The 12,191-nt window shown below is 36.5% G+C and overlaps 1 protein-coding gene across 1 annotated transcript in view; it reads right to left on the reverse strand.

Annotated features, from left to right (window-relative positions):
- Positions 1 to 1,943: 1,943 nt before the first annotated feature.
- The window catches only part of LOC107566278 (U4/U6 small nuclear ribonucleoprotein Prp3-like), a 26,007-nt gene continuing 15,759 nt past the window's right edge, over positions 1,944 to 12,191 (reverse strand). The window contains exons 5-13 of the mRNA XM_016251670.1: positions 11,253 to 11,339; positions 5,154 to 5,416; positions 4,845 to 4,963; positions 4,582 to 4,769; positions 4,314 to 4,480; positions 3,942 to 4,024; positions 3,694 to 3,837; positions 3,317 to 3,416; positions 1,944 to 2,094 (exon numbers count right to left, since the gene is read on the reverse strand). Of these exons, the coding sequence (XP_016107156.1) occupies positions 1,968 to 2,094; positions 3,317 to 3,416; positions 3,694 to 3,837; positions 3,942 to 4,024; positions 4,314 to 4,480; positions 4,582 to 4,769; positions 4,845 to 4,963; positions 5,154 to 5,416; positions 11,253 to 11,339 (1,278 nt within the window). The 3' untranslated portion in view covers positions 1,944 to 1,967. The remainder of the gene's footprint in view (positions 2,095 to 3,316; positions 3,417 to 3,693; positions 3,838 to 3,941; positions 4,025 to 4,313; positions 4,481 to 4,581; positions 4,770 to 4,844; positions 4,964 to 5,153; positions 5,417 to 11,252; positions 11,340 to 12,191) is intronic.

Here is a 12,191-nt window from a genome sequence, read left to right on the forward strand (position 1 = left end):
CCCATTTAAGAGATTTCTTGATTGCGAACAGGTGTGGCAGTAATCAGGCCTGGGTGTGGCTAGAGAAATTGAACTCGTGTGATAAACCACATATATATCCAAAATATTCATCCAAAACATAGACCTCTATATAAACTGAATCAATAATAAATTGTAAATGTGTTCAACATTCTGCAACAAATAATTTTTCGGATTTTCTAGACTATTTAAGTCAAAGTAAGCAGAATATATTAAAATCCCGCACATGGCTTTAGCAGGCATGTATGATACTAATCGGGGCAGATGGTGCCTGAGACCTCCCGAGCTCAACAGGCTTTATAACCTTTTCCAGACTGATAGATCTCAATTACTTTCTTTCTCATTTGTTTCTGAATTTCTTTAGATCTCGGCATGATGTCTAGCTTTTGAGGATCTTTTGGTCTACTTCACTTTGTCAGGCAGGTCCCATTTAAGAGATTTCTTGATTGCGAACAGGTGTTCCACAATTTTGCAACGTAAATCTGTGGTGAAAAGGGGAACTGCAGCATGCTCTAACTGAGAGCCATTGGGGCAGATTTTAGACTGCCCCACTTATTTTCAAGTTACCTTACGTGAACCTCACTCCACCAAGACAATATCAATCTGCTTCAGCTATGTGTCTGCATCAGGTCAGTAACTAGTTGGCATGTCGTTTTTTTTTCTATGTGGAGTAGTGGATCAAATTAACAAAGTAGACTATACGTTAAATCCTTTAGTTTAAATGTGCTCGCATGAATAGCCTTTATATGGTTCTTTTGTGTTTCTTTTGTTCATTCTGATAATAGACATATGATCTTCTTTCTTCACCTGAATTGCTCCACAACTTGTAACATCTAAATCAACATTTGGAGGTGATAAATACTAAGGCAATTATTATACAGCATTTTATGCGTGTAACATTATTTTGAGCCTGCCAATCAACAATAGCACGCCACCCACAGGATAACGCAAGGACAAATTTTGTCCCCATGTGTTGAGAGATTAGAATATAAAGCTTACAAAATGTTTTTCATATATTAGCGCTACAACCCAGAATCTGCCCCACCTAAATTTACGACCAGGAGCCGCTACTGGTTTCAACTTAGGGCTGCACAATTAATCGAATGCGATTGTCATGCACATCTTGTCAGTAAAGCCGGTTCTGTGATTAGTAGTAAATCTCCAGCACATGCTTTCAAATGGAGCAGCGTTTACTACAGAGCCGTAGTTCACTGACAAGCTATGCAAAATCACGTTCATAATCGTGCGATTATGAAATCGAAGAAATCGTTCTGCGATTATAAAACTGTTTGTGTAGCTTGTCAGTGAACTACGGCTCTGTAGTAAATGCTGCTCCATTTGAAAGCACATGAAAATACCACATTTAATAACACGTTTTTACTCCAAACTCACTTCATAACGTCAGTCGAGTGTTTGAAATAAATCCTTCTGCGAGATGTGGCGGCTTCTTACACAGAATAAGGCACGCAACATATTTCATAGTATTCCAAGCCGTGATAAAGGCTATATCGATTAGCATTGCATTATTATATACTTTATTATAATAAAAATTATAATAAGATGAACTCTGATAAACCATATATTGTCATAGTCGTGTGTCTATTAGTTACGTTGAATTAATGAAAGCAGTTAAATCTTCTGTTTATTCAGCAACCGCTATAGGGATTTCCTGGGTTTCTTCTGCGAGGCGTATCTGGAGTTTGTGCGAGAGAGCGCCCTCTGGCCTTCGGATGGAGATTTACTGCTGATCACAGAACCGTGATTCACTGTAAGATATGCATGACTATCACAGCTTCTGCCTAATCATGATTTATCGACTTTGTGATTTAATTTATATTAATCGTGCAGCCCTATTTCAATGGCTTAAAAATCGGTTGTTTTAAAACTGTAGTGCTTAAAAATGTGTCCATGTTACAGTAGTATTTTAATGTAAAATTTGAGCAGATTTGTCATGTTTTGTACCTGTAAACAGCAATGTGAACCCCATGACTCAAATCCTCCTTAAGCTTCTTCACCTTCTTCTCTTTCCTTTGTTCTGCTGTAAGTTTGCGTGCTGCATTTGCCTCCTCATGGGCTCTAAACACACACGGAGAACATCACACTATGCACACAATGTATCAAAGCAAACTTTACATCTTCTTCGATGTAACAAAACAAAAATTACATCTTCTTCGAAAGGGATACGGTATTTTCCCAAATATGAGTCAAATTTTTAATCATCTGAAATGAAAAGCATCTTATATTATGCAATTAACATCAAGCAAACAAAACACACACTTACATTTGGATTCATGCTGAATGAGAGTATGTGAAACGAGGTACACATAAGCCCAAGTTTACTGGTCCATACTATAGTTTCAATTTTCCTTTAAATTAGTTTAGGCTTGTAATTTATAATAAATGTCATTGATAATGCAAGCTACTATAATTGTTTTTTTTTATTTTTATACTTTTTTTTTAATTACGGTTCTAAATACCTTTAAATCTAAAGTATTTGTTGTGGAGTGAGGGGAACTGAAATACAAGTTTTTAATGTTTGTAAACAACTAATTTTATTTACCAGTATTTTACATTATTTCTGAGTATAAAAATAAAATGTGACTTATACACTGTTGTGATTTATCAGTTTTCTTTCTCTCAATGCAAATTAAGCCTAGCGCAACTTATTTTCCAGAAAATATGGTACTTGAGGCTTTAGGGGCTTTCACATTGGAGGAACCTTTTTATAGTTCCTAGAACCATTGGTGGAAGTTCCCACTTCTTGGCATGTTCACACTGCAGGAACTAGGAACATAAATTCTGGGAACTCTTGTTTGGGGAAACTAAATTAGCTCCTACTTCAGAGTAGGGTCTAAAACAGTTCTATAGGAACTATCAGTGATGTAAGTGTACGCTGATTGGCCAAATGCATATGAAAACTCCAGCTACCCGGCATTTTTAAAAAGCTGCGTAAAAATATTTACTCCACAAACATGGAAAACAGCAATAACAGCATTTGGCTACCTGTTGTCTGCTGTGTTGTGTTCTTTTCTCAGCCTCGGAGATATGTAACACTGCAAGTTTTCATATGAGATTTAGTCCAATTTTCATGCTCTTTCAATCGCGTAAATTGCGCATTTACATTCCATCTCCCATCTTCCTGCTGCCGGTGCAAATGCAACCAGGAAAACAGCCAGAGAGGGAAATTGGTTCTCTAGGAACCACCATGTTGGCTAGTTTCTAGAATGGCGTTCTTTGAACTATGCTGTGCGAAAAGCCCCTTTTGATATCAATACTTTGTGCATTGGAAATTACTCACTTCTGCCTCTTTGCCATTTGTGCTCTAACATGAGCCTCCACTTTGGTGGGGTCTTGCACAGCTTCCGTCCCCAAAACCCTCATCAAATTAGAGATCCGCACTGCACACAAACAGGAACATAAGATAGTTAGAGCACAAAGCTATAATCAAGCTCCTAAACTGAAAAAAATAGTAATAATAATAAAATAAATAAATAATAATAATATATATATATATATATATATATATAAACGTTCTTAAGTTATGATGTGAAAAATCTAAAGCTGAAAAACAACTGTAATAAAGAATGAGTAGGTGTGCCCAAACCTTCGACTGGTAGGTTAACATTAAATACATTTTAAACCTCCTTTGTGACTGGTGCCTAGCCGGTAATATACCTTTAGGTTCAGGTGGGGGCATAAGACCCAATCGGACCTTTTCCTGCAACTCTTTCTGGGCTTCTCTGCGAGTTTGTCTCCTCAACTTCTTCTGCTCCTTCTTGGTCAGATACACACCCAGAGTCACTGGCTTATCTGTATCCACTAAGAAAGAGAAGCAAAAAGAGAGAGAGAGAGAAATAGAAACAGAAGGTTAGATCAACCAGTTTCTGTTTGTAGAAGGTTTTGATGTGTGCATATATCAATACCTTGAGGGGCCATCTGAATTGGGTGTTCAACTAGGTTGGTGACGCCATGCATTTCCACCTCATCAAAATTTGTATGTGCAGATCTGAGAAAAAGAACAGAAGAAATGTAATGACCACTTTCACTAAATTCTGTTATGAATTATCAAAAGGAATGACATGACTGCCAGATTGTATGGAAAATGTCACACTGAATTCTTTACAACTGTTTCACAGGAAGAAAGTCATGGCTTTGGAAAGACATGATGGCAAGTAAATGGCAAATTTACACTTGGCTCAACCATTTCATTTAAAACAATTTATTTCAAATACAATTTGTCTTACATTATAAAGTTGTCTACTGACATTTAAAAGTTGAAAGCTGTTGGCTCTTACAGTTCTATGTGGGAAGGCAGAATGTAGGAGTCCCACCACTCTATGTGAGGAATCTCCCCCTCTCCCAATTCCTTCTTGGGGGCAATAAGAGCCAGTTTAGTGGAGGCCTGTATGCCTGTCTTCTTGGCAGCCTGAGCAATCTCCATCTGTAGTTTCTCCAACAGAGCCTGATAACAGAAGATAATATTATTTCTCACTTGTTATTGCTCCAAGCCATTTTTATCTATAGATTTTAGAGTCAAAAATAAAGAGGCATGCTGTTATCCACCTTTGTGCGTATGCGCTGGGCGATCTTCTCAAAGCGTCCCTGTTCATGGAACCTAAACCCTCTCTTGGCTCTCTGTGCAGAGTTGATGGCCACACGTGTGTCAAAGTAAGACGTGGATTCTAGGTCATCACTGGGCTTTTCCTTTAACTGCTGCCGAAACTGTTCCCTCTTCACTGCTCTGATGTTGGCTAGAGAGAAAAACAAACAAACATTAGTAACAACGAACAGTGAGAGATTCATATTTCTGTGGCAGCACATGGTACCTTTTAGAGTGGGCATACGATGTGTGAGTTCAACTTCTTTCCCACTGGCATCAACAGTTCGTCCAAGCTCATCCAAAATGAGGGGTGTTGGCTTTGTGACCTCACGTGGTTCCACTTTACTGTAAGCAAATATGAGAACTTTTAACAAATTCTTTTTAGCAATAAATTTTTCCTAAACATTAAAACATTGCAATTAAAACATTTTTTACTAGAAAACATGTTTATTCCCAATATTCTTCGTCAGAGCTGCCAAAAATGTCTACATGCCCTTTCTAAGAACTGTTATTTTTAGATGTATAAAACACTCACGGTGGTGCAATGCCCATGGCGTGCAGGTTAGCCAGGGCTACCAGGTTATGTGGCCCTGTGTTTCCCAAAGCACCCAGAATTCCGGGTTTCATAGCCAGTGTGGACTGGATCTTGGCCTGCAGCTCAGCTGCCTTGCGGGCTTTCTCTATAGCGTCATTCATGAAGTTAGCAGCCTGGGAGGGAGCGATGGACTGGGTCGTATCCACTGTTGGAAGGATGGGATGTGGAGCACTAGAGTCTGTCTGAGAGGGAACCAATCTAGGCTATGGGGTGAGGTATAAAACAGAAGTTTTGGATTAAAAAAAAAACTCTGCAAAAACCCTGTTAATTGGATGGTAAATCCAAAAAATATATACTATTTTAATCATTAAAAATGTATAATTGTTGACTGCTTAAAGAAATTAAAATGACTAAACTGAAAATGATAAACAAAAACAAGAGCTCAGACTAAACAGTATATTACAATTATACACCACTACAATGGTCCAGTGTTTCCCATACATTGATTTATTTGTGGTGGCCCGCCACAATATCAAAACTGACTGCAACAAATAGATTTTCCGAAAGGCTTTGACTTCGCTGAATAAACATGAGCACTACACGTTTCAAAATCGAAACCTGGTGCGGGTGTTTTTATATCACTGTATTTCTGAAGGAAACCGACTGTCTTCAGAAAATTTTGGATGAAAAAAAAAAAAAAAAAAAAAAAAAGAGAAAATAAAGAAAAACAAGAATTACACAATAGGGTCTTCTAATGGTTTAAATTTCTGCAATAAACCAAACGGTCTTCTTCCAGTTTTACATTTTAAAATCTTACAGATTTACAGTACATCCAAAATTCCTTTTGAAAAACAGAAAACAATGGCTTTGTATTAAGTCACTTACATTTATGAATATTAAATTTGCCCAAAATGAAAATATTATTCAGTACAACTTGAGTATGTACATCTTCCAGTATTAAACCAAACCGTTCAGTTTGAGATGGCAGTCCAAAACCTTTAATCTACTCTCCAAACAGTCAAACATTCACTTCAAGAATGAGCAAGTGGTGTCAATGAGTTTGAAGTTTGGTGATTAAAAAAAAAAAACCGGCGCAAATAGAATGAGAAATTGCGGCCTATTGTAGTAAAAGCACGGAGGCCGGTGGTGCGCGTGTAGAAAACGATGCGCACAAATATTAACACTAGAACCACCACGGGGTAAATTTTACCCGTGGCTGTTTTTCAAATGTATATAAAAGATTTAAAATAAAACATTCAAGTCTCCCAGTCATTGACTTTTACTAAAATTATGTAATTTACAGTCCAATGTTGTTAAAAATTATTTAAATAAAACCAAATAAAAAAAACGGGGCATTTATACCTAAAAGCGACAGCGGGTCAAATTTACCCACCTATATAATGCATGCATTTTCACGCCATCATTTTTCAACATTTCTAGGCAATGCCTTTCACTCACTGATTTAGCGGTTATCAGTTTCATAAATAAAGTCAAAATGACAACAAAAAAAAAAGGCGATTTATGGAAGGTAGGAATTAGAAACACTAAATGCCATGAGCGATGGAGAGTCTGATGGTAAGTTATGCATCCTGGGTCGGCTCAGCATGACGGCTCATCTGACAGTGATCCAGAATATCATATTTACATGTTTTAGCCTCACGTTACTCTAATTGGTCAAACTTTAGTTTAATTATTTAATTTTTGTCTTGCCATATTGTTTATTGTTCGCTACTGTGTTGCTATTCTAGTCTGGCCGTTTCCTGAAGAAAAAAAAAATCTGATCTACATGATGAAATTAATAAAACCATTTTTTGATTACCCAAAGTTTAATGGTGTTGTTCTCTTACTTAAATTATAAATTATATAACTAAACAAATTAATAAATATTTAGGTGAAGCGGTGCGCTTGAATCTGTCCTTGCATCATATGCAGTGTGGTGAATTATTATTGCTCATTATTGTCTATAAGCGATTTTAGTCATTTAAATACCATGGGTTATCTTAATATATTGATTAATGACATTGTATTATAATATTACACCAACCAAATATTTAGGCTACTACCTTCTAATTTCCGTTGTCAGTGCAGGCTTTTTTTTTTAGCTTAGGCTATTGACCGTTATGTATTAGTGTAGCCTGCATTAAAAAAAGTCCTGAACATAAAACAACAGGATAAAAATATAGTTGATGACTAGACAATCATTTCATGACTCTAGACACTTCTTTGTGAAGACAGTGGCATAAATACAGTGAAATAATATGTTCTTTAGCCATATAAATACAGTTGTCATGTGCGTGGGTAAAATTTACCCGCTGACGCTTTTAGGTATACAGTGACCTCTGGCGGTTCTAGTGTTAAAGACATGGTGTGGTGCAGCACTGCGCTTCTCGTCCGGTATGCGACCGTATTAAGGCTGGAATAGCCTCTTGTTTCAAAGGTGGAATTGTCAAAAATGACTTTTAGAATTAGACTCTGTAAGCTAGGCTGGCAGTCTGAACCCGATGAGGGTAGGGGGAGAGGGCCAAGGTTCAAAGGTCACGGTTCGCTACTGGCCTATATGGATTTAACATTGTCCGCTGCTCAATATACAGCATTAAATTAAGATACAAGCTTAAAGTTTGGTACTATTCCAGAAACACAAACTATCTATACTGCCAGAACTCATGCTTATCACCAGTGTTTCCCCTGCCATTTCCCCCGCCCCCCTTGAAGGTCAAGTTAATTTTATTTAACTATATTTTCTCTATAGCGCCAGATCACAATAGAAGTAATTCAAAGTTACCTTTCTTATAGAACATGTCTATACCTTGTTCTTTCATTAAGCAAATTAAATAGCCTTATGCTATTTATCTTGTTTACACGACGGCATGTCATTTTGGTCTCTACGTTATGGTCGCACTCTCTGTATCGGTCTGAATACTTTCTGTACCCACTGTATATTAGGGATGCACCGATACCAGAACTCGCCCGATACCGATACTTTTATTTTTGGTACTTGCCGATACCGAGTACCGATACTGATATTTTTATTGCATTTGTAAATTTTTTACATTTTGGGTACAGAAACCAAAAGGGTATGTATAATGTTAAATGGTTAACTTCATTTATCAAATAGATACAGTCAAACCTAAATTTATTCAGACACCTTCAACATTTCTCACATTATCACAGTTTATTCACTATAGTTTAGAAATGGTAATAAAATATGACAAGAACTCAGAGTTACACTGTGTCAGAACAAATTCATCTTGATAATGTTAGATAATTTTGATAGAAAGGTATGTAATAGATTACAATCAACCAAAAATTATTCAGACAGCTGTTGGTATGACAGTATTTACACAACTATGAATACTTAGTTGGGCAACCCTTAGCCTTAATGACAGGCTGTAGTCTCCTGGGCATGCTGTCACCCAGCTTCATGCAAACCTCAACTTCAGTTTTTTCCCGATCGGAATAATTTTTGGACCCAAATTTGTATCAGGTTTATTGGTAGTCCACTGTATGTATGTATAATATGTCACAGTTTACTTTATTTTGCTATCCTCACTTCAGTGGAGGAAATTCATCACAGCACCCTTCGCTCCTTGTTTTAATTGCACACAACAAACAGCATAGATGTTTCCTAATAAGATGGAGTCAGAGAGGGTCTCATTACCAGTTAGGAAGAAAAAAAGAGGGAGGGAGAAAGTGGGAAAGCTTTCATAACTTAAGCAAAAGAGAGGATTTCTCATGCATACAGAGGAAGTGAGTACAATTAGACAAGCAGTAAATCAGTTACAAAATGAGCTGGCATAAGAAGTGTTGTGTTTCAAGTATTTGTTTGGTGCAGAACGAGGGGTAATACATTTTTAGGAGATCTTCTCACAGTATTGATTGATCTACATCATATCTTCATGTGATTCAAAGGCCATACAGTGGGCCCAAAAAGTATTTGGACACTTAATTCAACCAAAAATTCAATATTGTAATGTTAACTCACCCTCACATCATTCCAAATCAGACTTTCTTGCTTCTGAAAGATATTGATGAAGATAATTTGAACAAGGTCTCTGTGTTTTTTGGGCCATACAATGAAAGTCAATCATGTTTGATGCTATTTTGGACCCCATTGACCTTTATTATACTCTGTAAAAGAGATTTTTTTCAAAGTTGTTTAAAAAAAGATGATTAAAGTATACTATTTCAGTCTTTCAACTTTGTTGAAATGTTACTTGCCATTTCGGAGTGAAAATGATTTCAAAGTAAATCCTACACCTTTTTTTTTTGTCAAAAACAGCTCTTCGCAATATCCTATTGCATTCTCAATAACATATTCCACTAACATTTTACAACTACCACATGCCCACATGCATACATACATATATATATATATATATATATATATATATATATATATATATATATATATATATACACGTGTCTGTGAATATAAAACTGCCAAAAAGACGATTTAAATACACATGTTCTTCATGTTCATTTGATTACCAGAAAATACACAACAGAGTTTGTGTGAAAAAAAAAAATGTAATTATTATTTATTCATTTTAGATGAATTTATGCTTCCTGCATAAACCTGCCCCTGTTGGTTTGGCAGTAACTTGCTTGCCCTACACAGTTACCTTGTTTAATTTCTTAATTCAAGTTTTGTTCTATTTGTGTTAAATTATTTATAATAAGTGAAGTGAAGTTTACTTTTAAGTGCACTGATGTCAGAATCATTTTGAATAATAAAGTTTGTTAAATTGTTAAATACCCTGCCTCCACTACAGGCCTATGTTTGTCACATCATTATAAGTGTTTGATCACCACATTTAAGTTATCATTGCAAAAAAATGTGTTTATGTATATATATATTCTGTTTATGTAGGCTTTATACTGTATTCTATATACAGTACCAGTCAAAAGTTTGGACACACAAATGGGAAATGTGTCCAAACTTTTTGACTATACTGTACTGTAATATAGCCAACACAAAGAATATCGGTCGATATAGCGGTATCAGTCTTTTTTTTACTCCCTAATATCGTTATCGGCCCCCCAAAAAACCCATATCGGTCGGGCTCTAATAATGCTTACAAGAGAACAAGCAGAAGAAGCATCAAGCCACATTTGAAAATTTATGTATGTTAATTATTCATGTTTTTGCTTAAAACCCACTAGTGTTAATTTTCGTTAACGAAGAATATGATGAAAAATGTTTGTTGACTAGCTTTTTTCCCCATGACTAAGACGAGACAAAAGACGAGACGACAATAAGGTCAATAAACGATAACTATGACTATATCAACATGCAATTTTGTTGACGAACTAAGACAAGACTTAAATGTATCAAAAAAAATTTACTTTAACAAAAACCTTTATTTTCGTCAAAAAAAGGAGACAAAATGCTATTGCGGACTGTTGTACAAGCTACTACGTAAGCTATCATGAGTGCGGCTGCCAGATATCAAAAGTTCAAATCCCCGAATCAAAGCTTCGCTGTTACAAGGATACATTTTCTGCCTGGTGTTTTGCTTATTTTAAGCAATCTGGCAACCATGCGCAAGCGCCACCGCCGATGATCTGAAAACACCGACATACAAGCTGGAGTTTAGTGATCTAAGCGTCACTCAGCCAGACTGACTTCTGTCATGAGATCTCGACTGTATTGTTTGCGATTGTGATTGCTGTATAAATGCACTTACTCAACTGCTGTTGTTTTAATAGATAAATAGGCTGTTGCAAAAAAGAAATATTCGCTTTTTCGCGCCACGAATGATCGGGCCTGGTGTGAATAGCCCCATAGGGATTTATTGTTTCGATTCAAAAGGTCATTGCGCCGAATTTTCACGTTCAGTTTGAAAAGCCCTTAAGTCTGTGGAAAACACTGTGGTCTCATTTCTGTTCTCATACAATTGATAGTCTTACATGTAAACCTGTATTTAATCTCTAACAAGAAATATTTTTAAAAAATGTGTATTTTACTCAGAATTATCCTATTGTCTACGCTTATTCCATTGCACTCCACCATTTTTTAGTCCCTAGTGCTTTTCTAAACACAAATACTACAGGCCAATCATAAAACAAGTTCTTGGTATTGTTTTTTTTTTTTTTTACCTGCACGACAGGGACAGGAGTCACAAAACTTAGCTGTTTCTTTCTCTCCTCAATCTGCCGCGTGGCTGCTTCCATCATTTGCTTGATCTGAAAATGCAGTATCACAGATAGTATTAAGACTGATGCAGGCAGTACATCAAAAAAATTACATGAGAAATTCTTTCATACTTGTGCAGCACTAAGCAATATCAGTTTTATTCAATCAAGTCATTATATGTTCTAAATATAGTGATCACACTGACTAGGGATGCGCCGATCCGATATTCATATCGGGTATCGGCTCCGATAGTGGCATTTTTCTCGGATCGGGAATCGGTCAGAGAGAGCCGATCTAAATCCGAGATTTTTATTTTTTTTTCTCGATTGTGCGAATTATTCTGTGTTACTTCTGAAGCCATACGATAGCTTAATGTGAGCTACATATGAATATTTAAGTCCTTACATTAAAGTTCACACAAACTCTTTTCTCCGCTGTGGCTGTCAGTCATTCGTTCAGCCTTTAAACCCTGGTCGCGTTCGGTTACAGCAGTCAGCTCGGTAAAGCTCTCTCCAAGATCATTCTGTGTTCCCATTATACTTGATTTGTAAATACATGTCTATGATTTTGCAAAAAGGACTTTGTCTTCTTGCCGGAGTTTAATGTTTTGTTACTTGTTACCGGATGTCTGTGAGAACAAAACACGGCCGCAGAAAAGACTATAAATGTATTTAACGTGCACAGTAACTGAAATGTAAAACTGCTAAAAGAAAGGCTCAATAACTGTTGCACAGATATAATACACTATGCATCAATTTCTCTTGCCTTTGCCGTTTTTAACACGAAGCAAGCGCTCCGTGCTCATAGACTGTCAACCCTCTGTATTGCGAGTAAATCACTCGCATATGCAACTAAATCTTCACTCTGGGCAACCAATGGCTAATCAATTCTCAGATTTTACT

Source organism: Sinocyclocheilus grahami, unplaced genomic scaffold, assembly GCF_001515645.1.
Source record: "Sinocyclocheilus grahami isolate Dianchi unplaced genomic scaffold, SAMN03320097.WGS_v1.1 scaffold1066.1, whole genome shotgun sequence".
Lineage (NCBI taxonomy): Eukaryota > Metazoa > Chordata > Actinopteri > Cypriniformes > Cyprinidae > Sinocyclocheilus > Sinocyclocheilus grahami.